We start from the raw sequence: 19017 nt of genomic DNA on the forward strand, positions 1-19017 counted from the left end.
GCAGTGATTTATGAAAATGGGAAAATAATTACTGAAAATAAGAAGTAAAAGATATTAAATAATTCCCGATGAATGTATTGATTAAGAGTTTATTTAAAATGTTTAAATCTAGATGTCCCAAACAAACCGTTTAATCAAGACGATCTTCACTAAAGTAAAATGAAGAAAAAACTTAGAAATCTGTTCCCTTTCCCCTTACTTCTTGTGTCCTTTTACTTTGGCGGCATCGCCAGCGCATATCTCGGATGCTCTTACCACGGGTTACAATCGAGCCGGTAAGCTATGCAATTGTAAGGCTCAAAGCTCAAAGGATCCGGCACGCACACCACTGCGCACCAAGGTAGAAGGGCAACAAGAAAACGAAGAGAGAAACTGAAAAGGAGATCCGCTGTTTTGGTCCTTGTTTATCTTTAGAAAAGTATCGGTCTGAGGAGGACCTGATCCTGCTACCGGTCGGCTTCCTTTGTATCCTGGCCGCCATTGTCTCATCCTTGCGCTAATACATACATGCATGCATTTACTGTGTCCGGCCCGTTCGGCGCACTTTGATTCTCGCCGCTATCGCGCAGCAATTGCTACCGTTTCTGTCTCACTCGCACAGAAGGGATTTTGTCCCGAGGAAGAAATATATCCGTCGCGGACGATCGCGGCTTTGCCGCCCATTATGCGTTTTTCTAGAACGGACGCTGCTCTGTTGCTCGAACGGCCTCTGGTCGTATTCATATGTGCCAGAAGAATGCCCTCCGGGCTGCTTTTAAAGACGCCGCGAACAATCTTTCTGGACGCCAGTACTCTTGGAAGATTGGAAATATCCTGGGAGAGGTGAAATTAGGAGCCGTAAAGACGACGGTCCAATTATATTTACGACAATGACCTCGTAGATCGATATATATATGGAGTGTGAGAACTAAAATCCAGAAGAAATTCCATAAAAAAAGGTATTCAACATTAAAATATTGTGTCATATAATAATAGATGCTTTTTGGTTGGATTTTCAATACTTAATAGAATAGAAATCAAAAATAACGAGATCTAACCCGTCAAGATCTCAAATAATAATAAAAGAGCAGGATATCGGTAGTTCCTTATAATGGTCTACGGAAGGTAGAGATCATTAAAAATGTTCTACACGTCCTTGTCTTATAAAGAATAACGACCATCATGGCACCTGTTGACACCTGCGGCTTTATTACCATTTCTTAATTGCTCAAACCCTTAATAGTTCACATTTTTTCTCTAAACACATCGAATTCGCTTCGTTTAAAAGTGTACGTTTTCAATAGTTATAAAACATATGGACAGGATGCCCTGATATTGATCCGATTAATGTAAAAGGTGTACATTTTTTCCTCTTTCTTTTCTGAAATAATGGCCTTATATCTCGAATAACAAATGACGAACGATTCGTTCAATTGGCGCATGAATATACATGCACGTTCACGCGCTCATATATCCGCTTGTTAACGACATTCAATTAAATCTTATAATTAAAGAAAAAAAGGGTTTGCGGGTCTAAGCGAAAAATATGGGACCGTTTCGCTTAATGCGACCCGCGGAAAGCTGCCCCGTACCGACCACGGTAAATCACTTTTGACGTGTTATTAATGGGCGCCCGGTGCAAAATGGGAAACGCAGATCCATCTTTGTTTAAGCAATTAAGCGTGCGCGTTTAAGGCGAGCTCGCGCATCAACAAATTGCGGTTTTGCAGTCGCGCTGACGCGTTAATTGTTTACGATTTGGTCGGTAACGAATGATCTTAGCTTTTTCTTATTTAATTTACAGATCCGGCATAGGTTCGGTTGTTACGATGAGATTTCTGGAATCGGATCGAGAAAAGTCCGACACTGCAACTGGGTTCGGTTCATCAGAGTAGCCAACGCCTTTAACCCTTCGGTCAATTTGGTTGCAACTAAGGTCAGAGGTGAACCCGTGTACGAAGCCGTCAAACCCATACCTCCAGATACGGAGTTGATCGTGTATTACCTTCCTGAGAGACCTGAAGAATTGTTCTTTGTTAGAATGAGGGCTTCGTTGTATAGACAAACGATGGATTCTATTCTAGAAGGTAGGTTATACAATTCTTATATAGTAAAACCTCGATATAACTAACCTCGTTAGAACTGACTTTGGATATAACGGACAAAATATATTTAAGTGATACTATTTTGATTCCAACTCGAGTTATTTCTCAAGTTTTCCTTCAAGTTATGATGTATAAATCAAGGCCGGTAGTTTTAGTTTTAATTGTTATTCAGCGCTAGACTGTTGTACATTTTTATGAACGAAAAGTCGAACTAACACTAAAGCTAGATCTAGAAACATTCGGGTTTAGCCGTGCGTTTCTTGAGACGGCTAAACCTGAATGTTTCTAATTCTAAGCTGTGTTAAGCTAGGTGTCGAGCTATCGAGAGTATTTTTTCTGGTGGACTCAACAAAGTGGACTCGTACAATTTATCTATCGTGAGAATAACTGTCAAAAAACGAACATAGTTCGAATTTGCTGCGAGTAAGATAACACGTTTAAAAATGACGCCTAAAAGAAAATAGTCCCAAGAAGACATATTTGAATTAATTGAAGTGTATGAAGAAAATGCAGTTCTTTGAAATACCAAATCTAAAGAACATAGAAATCGGGAAGCGAGAGATGCAATTTTAACAAGTATTGGGTAGAAATTTAGACGGGATTTTTACCATTGGTCTTCTGACAGTAAAATTAAGTCTTCTGCTAACAGTGTTTGATTTTTTAATAGTAGTGTGTAGTGTTCTGTAAGAAGGATGTGCTTCATTTGCAATATCTAATCTTTCACTAGCAATACTTAGTCATCTACCAGCAATATCTAGTCTTTTGCAGCAATATCTGGTCTTTTACCAACAGTATTTTGTCTTCCAGTAGTAGTGTGAAGTCTTCTGTAAGAAGAATCTGCCTCATTTGCAACATCTAGTCTTTCATTAGTAATACTTAGTCTTCTGCCTGCAATATCTAGTCTCTTTCACCAATTGATGCGTTTGAAAAGGGCGAAAAAATTAATAAAATCAATAAAATCAGCTACCCAACCCTGAAAAAGCTTTAATAATAAAAGCGAAATATTGGTGAATGAAAAAGTGTCATTTTGAATACTTTCAATGCGTTTATCAAGATATTAGGTTACGTAGTCTTAAAAAAGTAATATTAAAGTTATTCTAAGTTGGTGTGAACTTTAAAATCAAATTCAAAGTGATTCGAGGTTGATGGTGATATTTGCTCAATACAGTTACTATCTGCTCCTTGCAGATATAGGATTAAATATTGCTATGTAAAACTATATATGGCTGGTAGAAGACCTAATATAACTATATACTGTTATTAGAAGACTAAATCTATGTGCAAAAGACTAAATACTGCTTGCATAACACTATATATTGTTAAGGAAAGACTAGACACTACAAATAAAAGACTTGACACTGCTTGCAGAGCACTTGATATATTCAAAAACAAATTTGGAAGTGTTTCCACTATCTTGTAGTCTTTTTTAGGAATACATTATACTTGTTTTTGAAGATGCCACATGTACCATATCCAAAAACAATATACAAGTGATTTAGCCAACTTGCAATCTTCTTCAGAAACAAATTCGAAATATTTCTGAAAAAGATTGCAACTATATATACTTTAAAAACAATTTTGAAGTGTTTTGCAGTTTCTTTAGGAATACATTATACTTATTTTTGAAGATGCCACGCTGTAACCATCTTCAGAAATAATATAGAAGTGTTTCGGCCAAGTTGCAGTCTTGACTAATTTCTTAATAATCAATTTATCCTCTTACTTTTTTGATTTTTCTTATATTAATATTAATTTTTAGAAACATATCTTAGATAATTTGTCACACCTATTTTTTATTGTTATTTCATTTTTGATTCATTTTCAAATTTGTCCAAAATACTTTCAATGCGTTTATCAAGATATTAAGGTAATATAGTCTTAAAAAAGTAATATTAAAGTCATTCTAAGTTGGAGTGAACTTTAAAATCAAATTCAAAGTGATTCGAGGTTGATAGTGATATTTGCTCAATACAGTTAGTATCTGCTCCTTGCAGAAGACTAGATATAGCTGGGTGCACCTAGTCGCTGATGGCAGAGGATTAGGTATTGCTATGTACAACTATATATAGCTGGTGGAAGACCAAATATAACTATATACTGTTATTAGGAGACTAAATCTATGTGCAAAAGGCTAAATACTGCTTGCATAAGACTATATACTATTAAGGGAAGACTAGACAATACAAATAAAAGACATGACACTCCACCATCTTGTAGTCTTCTTTAGGAATATCCAGAAACAATATAAAAGTGATTTAGTCAACTTGCAATCTTCTTCAGTAACAAATTCGAAATATTTCTGAAAAAGATTGCAACTATATATGCTTTAAAAACAATTTTGAAGTGTTTTGCAGTCTTCTTTAGGAATACTTTATACTTGTTTTTGAAGATGCCACGTTGTAACCATCTTCAGAAAAAATATAGAAGTGTTTCGGCCAAGTTGCAGTCTTGACTAATTTCTTAATTATTAATTTATCCTCTTACTTTTTTTGATTTTTTTTATACTAATATTAATTTTTAGAAATATTTCTTAGATAATTTGTCACACCTATTTTTAATTTTTATTTCATTTTTGATTCATTTTCAAATTTGTCCAAAATACTTCAATGCGTTTATCAAGATCTTAAGGTAATATAGTCTTAAAAAAGTAATATTAAAGTCATTCTAAGTTGGTGTGAACTTTAAAATCAAATTCAAAGTGATTCGAAGTTGATGGTGATATTTGCTCAATACAGTTAGTATCTGCTCCTTGCAGAAGACTAGATATAGCTGGGTGCACCTAGTCGCTGATGGCAGAGGATTAGGTATTGCTATGTACAACTATATATAGCTGGTGGAAGACCAAATATAACTATATACTGTTATTAGGAGACTAAATCTATGTGCAAAAGGCTAAATACTGCTTGCATAAGACTATATACTATTAAGGGAAGACTAGACAATACAAATAAAAGACATGACACTCCACCATCTTGTAGTCTTCTTTAGGAATATCCAGAAACAATATAAAAGTGATTTAGTCAACTTGCAATCTTCTTCAGTAACAAATTCGAAATATTTCTGAAAAATATTGCAACTATATATACTTTAAAAACAATTTTGAAGTGTTTTGCAGTTTCTTTAGGAATACATTATACTTATTTTTGAAGATGCCACGTTGTAACCATCTTCAGAAATAATATAGAAGTGTTTCGGCCAAGTTGCAGTCTTGACTAATTTCTTAATAATCAATTTATCCTCTTACTTTTTTGATTTTTCTTATATTAATATTAATTTTTAGAAATATATCTTAGATAATTTGTCACACCTATTTTTTATTGTTATTTCATTTTTGATTCATTTTCAAATTTGTCCAAAATACTTTCAATGCGTTTATCAAGATATTAAGGTAATATAGTCTTAAAAAAGTAATATTAAAGTCATTCTAAGTTGGAGTGAACTTTAAAATCAAATTCAAAGTGATTCGAGGTTGATGGTGATATTTGCTCAATACAGTTACTATCTGCTTCTTGCAGAAGACTAGATATAGCTGGATGCACCTAGTCACTGATGGCAGAGGATTAGATGTTGCTATGTAAAACTATATATAGCTGGTGGAAGACCAAATATAACTATATACTTTTATTAGGAGACTAAATCTATGTGCAAAAGGCTAAATACTGCTTGCATAAGACTATATACTATTAAGGGAAGACTAGACAATACAAATAAAAGACTTGGCACTTGATATATTCAAATTTTGAAGTGATTCCACCATCTTGTAGTCTTTTTTAGGAATACTTTATGCTTGTTTTTGAAGATGCCACATGTACCATAGCCAGAAATAATATACAAGTGATTTAGCCAACTTGCAATCTTCTTCAGAAACAAATTTGAAATATTTCTGAAAAAGATTGCAACTATATATACCTAATTAAAAACAATTTTGAAGTGTTTTGCAGTCTTCTTTAGGAATACATTATACTTATTTTTGAAGATGCCACGTTGTTATTTCTTTGTTTTTTTTTATATTAATATTAATTTTTAGTTCGTTTGGTTTTTAATCCCTTTTGAATTCTCTTAGTTCTTAAAGTTGAAAGAGTGAATTTCAATTCCAGAATAGTATGAACAAGAGCTTCTCGAGGTTACCACGAACTAGTAACGCTCTGAGGCGGCTTCAAGCTGCCAGAAATCATTAAAATCTAAGGTGTCCAAGTATATTTTTAATGACGATTTCAGAAAAAGTTTACCTTCAATCCCCAAATTCATTAATTCGTCATTTTCAAACTTTCTAGTTTTAGGTTTAGTGTTAGTTCTAGATTTAGTTGTTATTCAGCGATAGATAAATATAAAACTAGGTAGAGTGAACTCAATGGTGTGGATAGCTGTCGAAATTTGTTTGTTTTAAAACTATTCATTCAAACAGTTTAAACTGAAAATTGAACTGAAAACTTTTGGCAATAACGGACACTTCCTTCTCCGTATTTTGTGTTAGTTCGATTTAGTAGCTGCGTTACCTGTTTGTTTATTCTTGCCTTATCTTATAAGATGAGATAAACAATAAGCTGTATATCTTATAAGATGTTGATAATTAGAAATCTTTTTATAAAGTATAAAAAAGTGACCATGTCCAAAGTTGATGTTTACTTTCCTTTAAGAACGAGTGTGTTTATATGGCGTCATTTTATTCTGACAAAACAATGCGTCGTCTTGAATACGTGTAGGAAACGAAAGTGGGAGAGAACGAGAGAAAAAGTGGCCGCGGTATTGCGCCCAATTTTCCTTTCCGTTCCTTCCCGTTCGGGATTGAGCGAGCAGCGAGAGCAGGACCGGATTCCGGAGCCGGAGGCCGCTAATCACGAATTTCATTAAACGCATTCCGTCGTCACGGTATCAAACACGCAGACGGACCGTCGGACGGGCAAAAAGGCGCAATTTACTGCGACAGCCGCGCGCTCCTAACATAGTTCCTCGTCCCGACGGCCATCCGCGTCTTGTAGACGGTCGTCAGTACCACTTTTGGTTCTGGAATGACTCTATCACGCCGTCGTCCTTTGAAATTGGCCACGGATCGGTTGTGCAGCCGTTTAACACAACGATCTATTGTCGTTCTTCAATTTGTAGCAATTTTCTTCGGACATTCGTCATATTTATTCGTTCCTACAATAAAAGGACGAAACTGTTTGAAACGGTTTTGCTCCAAATCCAAGCCTTTCTCGTTCCTCATACGAAAGTAACCTTTTTTTTCTGTTCTCAAAGTAGTTTACTTTCTTCTTCCTCTCTCGGTTCTTGCGAGACCTCTAAATCGTAATTGCACTTTCGCGAACCTTCTAAAACGCTCACAGCTCGATGTTGATTAATTGGAAGTAGATTCCATCTTTTAGACGTGACAAATTCTCCACGGACGTTCTTTGCCTGTTGTTTGCCCGGACCAATGCTTCCAATGATTGCCACCTTTATTGCTATCTGCTGGGACTCAATCCGCTTTGCCGTCGCACAATTCGAGTGTACTAGAGCGGAAGAAATACCAAGGAATCCGAAGAACGGGACTGTGGTTTTATTAAATTAAAGATTTCCTGATTCTTCTTTTTAGTTTCACGACTAGATCTCTTAAGAACTAAGTAGATAAGTTAATAATTGTAAAACATAACAAGCTTGCAAATTTAATTTACTTTTTCTTGGTTTGATTTATTTATTGATTTATTTCAGATTCTCCGTTAGATCTTTCAATGTCTCTTTTATCGAGAGCTTTATCTGGATCTCCACCATCGGCTGAAGACGAAGGAAAATCGGTTTCCGGTGATAGTTCGGCAGCCAGTTCGCAAGGTGATATTCCAGAAACGACGGGACCAACGCCAAGGGCTAGACCAAGGGAACGAAGTCTTCTTCCTTGCAGCGTGTGTAGTAAAGCTTTCGATAGACCTTCGTTACTTAAGAGGCACATGCGTACGCATACTGGTAAGCCAAACTCTTTTATGTAACATAATAGTTGTTAACACTTCACGGGGTTTGTTTTTAGGAGAGAAACCACACGTTTGTATGGTTTGCGGAAAAGGATTCAGCACGTCTTCGTCATTGAACACCCACAGAAGAATACACAGTGGCGAGAAGCCTCATCAATGCCCCGTTTGCTTGAAAAGGTTTACTGCGTCGTCAAATCTTTATTATCATCGAATGACACACATTAAGGTAAGTGATTATAATGAATGAATGATTAAAATGGTGTTATGTAAGATAATGGTTTAAGTTGTTGTGACGAAAATAAATGGATTATCTGAGACGGGTAGCATTAATGCTGACACATTCTGACGTTTCTCAAAATTACAGTTGTTTGAATTGCTCTGGAAATTGATTCTGCGTGTTGATGGGCGCTCGTCACGCGGACAAACCCATTAGAAATCAAAACATCCTTCATTACAACGTCGGCAATTTGTTTTGCAGCCCGTCTTCCGTTATTAACCTTCCATCCAGACGCCGTTTACTGCTCACAATGTATAAAATCGGATGCACATACGTAATCAGTTCCCATGCGAGCGAGAGTGGGATCGGAAACAAAGAGATCCGATGGCTTAATTAATTTTATTTAAATGAGGACGAATCCTGATTATATGGGGCAGTAGTGAAGCGGTCTCGACGACGACGATCGTGAGAAAGAACTCGAGACGTTCTGGTTCAGAGCATCCGCTGGAAAAGACCGAACGCGCGAGACGCAACCGTGTGTCATTCTGACAAGAAAAAGAAGCGCCCCTCAACCCTCATTCGTTGCTTAAGTCCACCACAAACAATCGCGAATTTTCACAGGCTTGAACCTGCGGTCGCAGAGCCGCCCCTCGATTGCTGTAATTTCGAATGCTTTTGTAGATAATTTCACCACTGACATAATGACCTATCTCGTCATCCTTCTCTACAGGTGCACTGAACTACGTTACCTTCAAAAAATTAAATTCCACATTTCACAATGAAAATCAAAACGATTGAGCAATTAAATATGTAATTATAGACTTGCAAAGTCCTATTTATTAAGCAAAATTAATTGTTCGGATATTACTTTCGCAGAACAATTTAATATGTAGACTTTTCAGAATGTTACTTGTTGACGCAATCGAACACCTGTCTGACGCGAAGGTATCGCCCAATGGTATTGAGTAATTTGGTATTTTTAAGGGGTATAATTATATCGTGCGTTTATTGCTTGTAATATGCCTTCTACAATGATTATAATGCGGTTGTTTACTTTTATGATCAATAATTACAAATAATTAAAAATTGGGAATCTTGTTGAAATTAAAAAAAATACATATAATTTATTATAAACACAAAACGTGCACAAACAATTTATTTATACCCTTAAATCTTAACCAATTACAAACGAAATAGTTCAAGTACAAAGAGCACCTATTGTATATTGCCAGTCATTCATCTTCGACCGTACGAACAGCTACCGATACTCATCGCCGTTCGGTTAGTAACAGCAAAACAACAAAATGAAAATGAATAAGAAGAAAAGAAGAAGGCTACTCATAAAAGCACGTAGCCTCAGTAACAACCACCTCTAATTGTAACTACTAGTAGCAGGATCGGAAGGTTGAAATTGCGCAATCATAGATACGATCGCACATCTATGCTCTTATCTGGACGCGGTTCGGAGCGCCATCTATCGCCGGGCAAAAAATGATCTCGTCATTTATTATTCGAGCTCGAATAGCGGTTTGACTAACTGTCAGATGAACGATATGGACTCGAAACGTCTCGGTGCTGTTCTTAAAGTGGCCTAAACGAGATGTAAGTTTTTGTATGAACGAAGGTTTTTGCCTTGTATCTTTATAGAACATTGAAATTTCTAATCTATTACTGTTTGTTTGAAAGAATATACTTTTACAATAAATGCGTTATGCACTTGACTAAGCGACAAATGGATAATGTTGAGTTTTCATCTCTCTTCAGACTTTGCAGAATAGACAGGCTCAAACTATTGAAAATTGTTTGACTGATGCCAGCTATCACAAGCATAGAAGCCGCTTGGTGTTTCTGTAAGTCGTGGCATAAATTTAATCACTAAAACTAGAGACAAAATGATGACGATTCGTGTAAAAATTTTTGAAAAAAATAATCTAAAGCTTGATTTCGTACTTTTAAACTGGTTTTTATTTTATCTAGAATTTAAGTCTAACCAGTTTCAGCCCTTCGCCATCTTCAGAGACTCTACAAATAGTTTAACATCTCTCATCTTATCCATTTTACAAACAAGTTTCTTAATATTTCTTTTTGTTTTGTTAAAAAAGATCACATATCAAAGTCGAAATCAAATTATTAGTTACTAATTTACAAAATTAAAGTTTAAAAAGTTGTAAAATGAAGTTAAGGACGAAGTGTTACAAGTTTACAGGTTAAAATTTAAGAACGCTCATTTTTAACAAAAGAAATATTAAGAAACTGGGGAAAAATTCAAGAATCATCATGTGGCTTAAAAATCGACGATTTCTTTTAATCAATGTGAAATGACCCAAAAAACACGTTAAAAATAAAAAGAAAGTGCGGAAAAGTGATTAACACTAGATTAATTTCAGTTATAAAACTTCTATTATATGATAACTAATTTCAGGTTTAAAATTTCAACCTCAATTTTGACATATTTGTAATCTCCATTAAAAGTCCTTTAAAATGAGTACAAACACGACATATTTATCTTCAATATTAATGAGGTTATGGTCAACTTCCGGTTAAGAATGTCAACGTCATTATTTTGACATATTTGTAATCGTCCTGAAAAATTTGAAATCCTTTGAATGAGTCGAAACATGATACATTTAATTCCAATATTACTCGAGCTATAAGCAACTTCCGGTTTGATATGTCAATGTCATTTTGACATATTCTTAATATTTATAAAATGTCTTTATATTTGTCACTAAAACAAAAATATGATAAAAAAGAAAATAAAAAATTAAGGTTGGTATTAATATTTAAAAATTAAATTGCTATCTTCATTGTTGCTAACTTAGGGTTTAATGTTTTTTGTTTTAACTTTTTTGTTTTTTGAGATAAGTGCGTCATCTTTGTATACAAATATGTCAAAATTGACATTGACGTTTCAAACCGGAAGTAATTGTATTTTCATTAATATTAAAGTTAAATATGTCGAGTTTGGACTCATTTTGAAGGTTTTTTTATGAAGTTGATAAATATGTCAAAATTAAAAGTTGAAAGGTCGAACTTTTTGGTTTTTTGAGATAAATACGTCAAGTTTGGACTCACTTTAAAGGTTATTTTATGAACAGTGTCATGACAGTGGATGTTATTGATTAAGTTGAGGTCGCTTGCAGCCGAGGCGCTATAATGTGTTTATTAGTTTAGGGTTGATATGATGATAATTGTGAACCGTCGGTTAAATCAGAAGAAATCACATCCTTTTCACTGATACCTAAGCTGAGCTCGCTTACTGCCGAGGCATTCAATTAATATGATATTTACCCTAACCTGATTACAAGGTTTTACAGCACATGGGCCGTAAGCGACCTTGGTTAAAGTCAAAACAGTTACAGTCAAAGCGCTACAATGTGTTTACTAGTGTTGGATTGATATGATGTTAATTATGGAGCCTCAGCCTCAATTCTTTAGAAGAGGTCGTTTGCAGCCGAGTTGTTCAATTAATACCATATGCACCCGAAGCTAATTAATAAGTGTTACAATACTTCGGATGCAAGAGACCTCGGATAAAGTGAAGACGGTGGATGCTGCTTAAACAGAAATGCTGCAAATAGCATACTAACACTAATTTGGGCAACATCTCGGCTAAATTTAAAACAAAGGATATAGGATTTTATTTAACACGTTGGCTACCAATGCCATGGGAACGTTTTTGCCCTAATATACCGTACGTGATTCATATGGTAGCCAACGTGTTAAGCCGAGGTCGCTTACCGGCAAGGCACTATAATGTGCATACCAGTTTTAAAACCGCAAGCGGCCTTAGCATAATCAGATCAAATCATAATATTCAAATCTAATTTTTAAGGCCTCGGCCGCAAGCGACCTCGGCTAAAATCATGAGAGAGGATGTTATTAATTAAGGCGAGGTCGCTTGCGGTCGAGGCGCTACAATGTGTGTAGGGCACGACCTATAAAGGTACGAGTTTTGTTTAATCCTATGAAATCACCCTTTCTTTCTTCAACACTTTAGCGAAGGTCGCTTGCGCTCGAGGCCTTTAATTAATATCATATTCACCTGAACCTAATTAACAGATCTTACAGTACCTTAGCAGATGAGATTGGCTAAAGTTAAAAGGGGGTGTTTTTGATTAAACCAAGGCTACTTTCGACCAAGGCTTTACAGTTTATATGGTATCAACCCAAAAGAGGTAAAGACATTGTAGCGCTTCGATCGCAAGCAACCTAAGTAGGCTTCATCAACATCATCTTATATTTTCTACCTTAATTTTAGACCAAGTTTCGTAAAAATTAGTACACACAAGGTACTGAAACTAATAACTCTTTATCCCCTTTGGGTTGATACCATATAAATTGTAAACCCTCTTTCGCAAGCGACCACAACTAAAGTCAAGATAACAGATTATTGATTAAGTTGATGCCTGATTAAGGATGGGTTGGTTACTAGGTGATCACATAAATAATGGATTTCCAAGCTGGGCGTCATCATCATCAGATGTAATTTCTGATGTCTTGTGCAGCAGCACTTTTTCGTTCTCATTGTCATGATTTGTACTCAACATTTCCATGGGGCCTCTTAGAACACCTTTGCCAATTGTTCTAACGGAAACAGAACTAGTTCTAAATTTGCACTACCATTTACTTGTAAATATTCCTCATCATCAGAGCTAAGTTCTTCTAAGAAGTTGAGTAATTCTTCTGCATCACGGAGATCCGATCTGTCGTAAAATTTTTAACAGTTTTTCTTTGCCAAATGTGCATTTCTTTCTGCAACGCTTTAATTTTGTCGGTCGATGTAAGAATAGTTTCACCTTTGCCTTCCATGCTAGAGTTCAAAATATTAAGCTGTTGAAATATATCAATCGAATATTGTAACCAGGAAGCCCAAAATTTAGGAAGCTAAAAAGTTGAAATGTAGTTCTTATTTATTCAAAGAACACAACAAGTTTTTGTCATAGCTCTAATACACGGCTGAATACTTTTTCACCTAATTTCTAATGAATATTTCTAGTTCTAGGTCTAGTGTTAGTTCTAGTTTTAGTGTTATAAAAATATGCAACACAGTGATATCTTATGCTAACTAGCGCTACCTACCGCTGTCGTTTGTAAAATGGATAAGATGAGAGATGTTAATCTATTTGTAGAATCTCTGAAGATGTCTAAGGGCCGAAACTAGTTAGACTTAAATTCTATATAAAATAAAAGACAAACTTTTAATTTTATACTAACATCTAGAAAACGATACTGGCCCAAAATTGTAAGTTCATCTATTTTTGCTATTGTAGAATTTCTTAGTGTATCTAAGTCGGTTCTTAGACATATGACGCAAATCGGACTTGAAATCGTATAATGTGATTGGCGCTTAGCTTTTTACTTTTTTAAGTTACACCTTTACCTACCAGACAGCATGAAAATCTCTAATAAACGATAAAATGTCGCTTCGTCAAGTGATGTATAACGCGGTCCAAATAATCCTGGATACTGTACTGCTTAAGTATCTGAAGTAGTAGCCAATCGGTGGTCGCGCGGTGAACGTTGTCCAAGAATCAATTGCGTATACGTGATGGACTTTTATGGTACCAACCCTGTCGGGTATTAAGGCTGTTGTTTATAGTCGTAGCGGGATAATTGAATGAGTAATTGTGGAAAGGGAGCCGCTGCGGTCACAAAAAGCATCACCGTGGCGGCCGCAACCGATGGACGATGCCACTGATGGCCGCACGGAGGGCACGGGTTTTGTCGAAGACATCGGGTCGTTTTTCCGTCGTATCACTAAAAATAGTCGATATGCCTGTCGCTAATGATGTTCGACATGACCGTCAAAGGATGGATTACCTCCGCGGCAACTCCGCAATTGAATTTGATATTTAACCCATTCGTTATGACACCCTTATGTCACTCCAAGCGAATACAACGATTTAATAACTGTTTCAAGTTTTATTTTTTGTTCCGGTAATATTTTCTGAGAGATCACAATCTAGATCAATTTCTTCTTAAAACTTCCATTAACTTCGTAGATTCAACGTAGCAATTTATTTTTTAAATTATTAAGAAAGGTCATCAAAAAATTTACCCAACTTTAAATTGAAGAATTCACCCTCCCAACAACCTTTCTATTACCTGTCCTCAACTTCCATCAAGCCGATTACGTCTGATAAGCCCAAATCACCGGCTTCTAATTCCACCCTTTTCACCACCAGACTCCAATCCGACCCGATCACAAACGGTACACCTATTGTTAAATAAAGAACCCCAGTAAAAAAAAATATGAGAAGAAGAGGTATTTCGTGAACCTGTCGCCCCATATGTTCTCAAACTCGGGTGGTACAAATTACAATAATTATGATGTAACACATGGCGTACGCTAAGAAGTTCCCAAAACCACCGTTCGACGGATCTCAAGAAGGAGAAGGATAAGTTCACGGAAGGCACCTGCCTCCATGTAAACGCAAACATTCCCTTTTTCTTTCTTACCACTTTTTTTATTAATGTGCCTTATGTTTCCGCCCTTTGACTAGGTTATTGGATAAGTATCTCGTTATGTTACTAATTGGATATGAATGGAAAGAAACAGGTGAGATGGCATTTGTTGTAAAGGATTTTTCGTTTCTTTTATTCTTTTCATTTGTATTTATTTTTTTAATCGAAGTAGTCAGGATTTTCTGGAGAGTTTAGGTAGTTTTGCTATAAATTTCATCTTTTTGTGTTTGAATATCATTTATCAAAGTATCAAAGTGTCAACAACTTTTTAATTTACGTTTATCCAAACAACTTTGTGTTCGATATGGACTTCCGAGACAAACGGTTTCTTTTACACACTGACGTGAGGTAGTTGTCAGGTGAAGAAGTATTCAGTCGTGTATTAGAGCTATGACAAAAAATTCTTGTGTTTTTTGAATAAATGAGAACTCAATTTTATCTTTTTAGCTTCTGGCACTGTGAATTTTGAACTTCCACGTTACAATATTTGGTTTATATATTTCAGCACCTCAAGAACTGAAAGTGATTTTTCAAAACGGCTTTTTGCATTAAAAAGAGGATACTTTAATTAATAATTGGTGATATTTCCACAAGGATCCTTCAAGGAATTAATTTTATAGCGAATATTGAAAATTATCGATGAAAATTGCAACATCGAAAATGTTATCAAAATTCAAACATTGTTTTCTCAAAAACTAAAAGTTATTTTTCAAAATGGATTGGTTCATTGGAAAGAGGACACTTTTATTAACACTTTAGGAAATTTTCATACTCATATCCCAAGAACTGGATTTTATACGAATTTTTAAAACTTAATCGGCGAAAATAGCAAAATTCGAAAAATTGTCGATCATTTCAAAAATTTATCTCTCAAGAACTGAAAGTCATTTTTGAAAACAGCTTGTTGCGTTAAAAAGAGGATACTTTAATTAATAATTGGTGATATTTCCACAAGGATCCTTCAAGAAATTAATTTTATAGCGAATTTTGAAATATATCGATGAAAATTGCAACATCGAAAATTTTATCAAAACTTCAAATATTGTTTTCTCAAAAAGTAAAAGTTATTTTTCAAAATGGGTTGGTTCATTGGAAAGAGGACACTTTTATTAACACTTTAGGAAATTTTCATACTCATATCCCAAGAACTGGATTTTATACGAATTTTTAAAACTTAATCAACGAAAATTGTAAAATTCGAAAAAATTGTCGATCATTTCAAAAATTTATTTCTCAAGAACTGAAAGTGATTTTTCAAAACGGCTTTTTGCATTAAAAAGAGGATACTTTAATTAATAATTGGTGATATTTCCACAAGGATCCTTCAAGGAATTAATTTTATAGCGAATATTGAAAGTTATCGATGAAAATTACATCGAAAATTTGATCAAAACTTCAAATATTGTTTTCTCAAAAACTAAAAGTTATTTTTCAAAATGGGTTGATTCATTGGAAAGAGGACGCTTTTATTAACACTTTAGGAAATTTTCATACTCATATCCCAAGAACTGGATTTTATACGAATTTTTAAAACTTATTCGGCGAAAACTGTAAAATTCGAAAAAATTTTCGATCATTTCAAAAATTTATTTCTCAAGAACTGAAAGTGATTTTTCAAAACGGCTTTTTGCATTAAAAAGAGGATACTTTAATTAATAATTGGTGATATTTTCACAAGGATCCTTCAAGAAATTAATTTTATAGCGAATTTTGAAAATTATCGATGAAAATTACATCGAAAATTTGATCAAAACTTCAAATATTGTTTTCTCAAAAACTAAAAGCTATTTTTGAAAATGGGTTGGTTCATTGGAAAGGGGGCACTTTTGTTAATACTTTGGGAAATTTTCATACTCATATTCCAGGAACTGGATTTTATACAAATTTTTAAAACTTATTCGGCGAAAATTGTAAAATTCGAAAAAATTGTCGATCATTTCAAAAATTTATTTCTCAAGAACTGAAAGTGATTTTTCAAAACGGCTTGTTGCATTAAAAAGAGGATACTTTAATTAATAATTGGTGATATTTCCACAAGGATCCTTCAAGGAATTAATTTTATAGCGAATATTGAAAATTATCGATGAAAATTACATCGAAAATTTGATCAAAACTTCAAATATTGTTTTCTCAAAAACTAAAAGCTATTTTTCAAAATGGGTTGGTTCATTGGAAAGGGGGCACTTTTGTTAATACTTTGGGAAATTTTCATACTCATATTCCAAGAACTGGATTTTATACGAATTTTTAAAACTTAATCGGCGAAAATTGTGAAATTCGAAAAAATTGTCGATCATTTCAAAAATTTATTTCTCAAGAACTGAAAGTGATTTTTCAAAATGGCTTTTTGCATTAAAAAGAGGATACTTTAATTAATAATCGAAAGTGATAACAGCGACAGTTCTGTTAGTAATGAATGTGATAATGAATTACAACCGAAGAGAAAAAAACTAGACGAGACTGCAACAAAAGATTTTATATATCGTATTGGGATTGTTACAATGAGGTTGCTAATGATACATAATGTTGTATTCAATGAAAAAAGTCCTAGTCGGGTTGAACTTGATTATTATCTGCAGTGCCCAACACCTAAAAGAGAGACTAATTTCCGTGAATGGTGGAATACTAAGTAATAGGATACCGCATAGTTGTCGGATATCCGTTCCACCACTAGTAAATATCATATTAATTGAATGCCTCGGCAGTAAGCGACCTCGGCTTAGGTATCAGTAAAAAGGGTGTGATTTCTTCTGATTACGCCGAGGTTTCACAATTATCATCATATCCAGAACTGTCATGACTTTAGCTAAGGTCCTTTGCGACCAAGGCACTGTAAAAACTGTTAATCAGCTTAGGATGAATATGATATTAATTGTGTGAGTTAGGATTTTTTGTCCCCAAAACAATCAAGTCTTAAAAGAGAAAATTGTCAATGTAGTAATGAGGAAATGAGGATTTGTTTTTCAATCTTATGCCCGAACATCTAAAAAATCGCTCGATAGCATCAACCCATGTTTCTCATAAACGTTAACATTAAAAAGTGTAATAAGAAATGTAGTAAGAATATTGTTAGGTCAGAATTAATTTTTTATTCGGCATAAAAGCACCTTTAAACTTTATAGCGTAGTTATGTATAGTTAACAAAATTATTGCATTATCTTGGAAATTTATATATTGATTGAAGCAAATTAAACAAACAGTTTGGTGGCGATACCATACGATACGATAAATTTCCTAAATACTTGATTATACGTTTTTTGGATATTAGTAATTTGTAAATTATTTTAAGAATATGCATATACAAATAATAGTAAAGTAATGTAATCTGTTGACATGATGGTGGCGTCCACAGTAACGTTGTCTGCGTCTATCTCGCGTCAATCACCTTGTTCCCATATAATCGGTTCTGCATCATGGTCGATCCTGATGGTCCGTTTGGTCGGTCCTTGGGTTGTTGCTGTGTCGTCGGTTTCTTAAGCTGTCCTCAGCCTGTGTTCGGTGTCCGTTATACATCACTCAACGCAAGAGAGGACAAATGTGTTATCTCCTCTCGTGGTCTTCGACTGTTGGCGATTCTCCGAGTGAATTGGTATTGAACTGATCCGATCTTGGAGCAACAAGCCCTGTAGACTTGTCCGTCCGTTCTGTCTTTGACGGTAAATGTCCTTTCACTGTTTTGGCATCGAATAAAGTGCAAAGCACAGTAGAAGAAGAAACGCGATGCGTCTTATTGTTGTGAGCGTGGAAAATTGCTCGCTTCCTCCGGTTGTTAACTAAAAAGGAATGGAATTCTAACTAAGCCTATTTCAATTCCTTGATGAGGACCTAGTTCCCATGAAACTAGATATTCTTGAAAGAAAAAGAACACTTGTCTTTTAATTTACCGTTCAATCCGCACTTAATCGACTATCTATCTGGTTGACTGCTTGTTAGATAAATGCAAAGCAGGAGTTATGGTTATTAAAGATTATTCGTATGGGATTATAGTAGGAGGTTTATGTCAAATTAAATATGACTTAAAAACGACTTTTCAAACTAAAAAGCATAAAGAAAGGAACCTATTTCCTTCAAAGAAATTTTTGTTACCAATATTTAAACCTGCGATTCAAGGAGGCTGCAATATCTTGCAGCCAGTGTGGTATTAAAATGATTAATCCGTGATATCATGAAGGCCATTACGCCTTTTCTTGCATTGAATAAAATAATAATCCCCCACTGACACAGGTAATGGCCGCGCTGACAAATACTAATGGGTAAAAAACCGGTAAGCTGTTTTTAATGAAGCCTTAAAGAAGGCGTAATTTAG

At 34.8% G+C, this 19017-nt stretch overlaps 1 protein-coding gene across 1 annotated transcript in view; it reads left to right on the top strand.

Annotated features, from left to right (window-relative positions):
- The window catches only part of LOC111416387 (zinc finger protein 235-like), a 166867-nt gene that overhangs the window by 120841 nt on the left and 27009 nt on the right, over window positions 1-19017 (top strand). The window contains exons 2-4 of the mRNA XM_071194540.1: window positions 1784-2066; window positions 7773-8021; window positions 8083-8252. Of these exons, the coding sequence (XP_071050641.1) occupies window positions 1784-2066; window positions 7773-8021; window positions 8083-8252 (702 nt within the window). The remainder of the gene's footprint in view (window positions 1-1783; window positions 2067-7772; window positions 8022-8082; window positions 8253-19017) is intronic.

This window comes from Onthophagus taurus, chromosome 2, assembly GCF_036711975.1.
Source record: "Onthophagus taurus isolate NC chromosome 2, IU_Otau_3.0, whole genome shotgun sequence".
Lineage (NCBI taxonomy): Eukaryota > Metazoa > Arthropoda > Insecta > Coleoptera > Scarabaeidae > Onthophagus > Onthophagus taurus.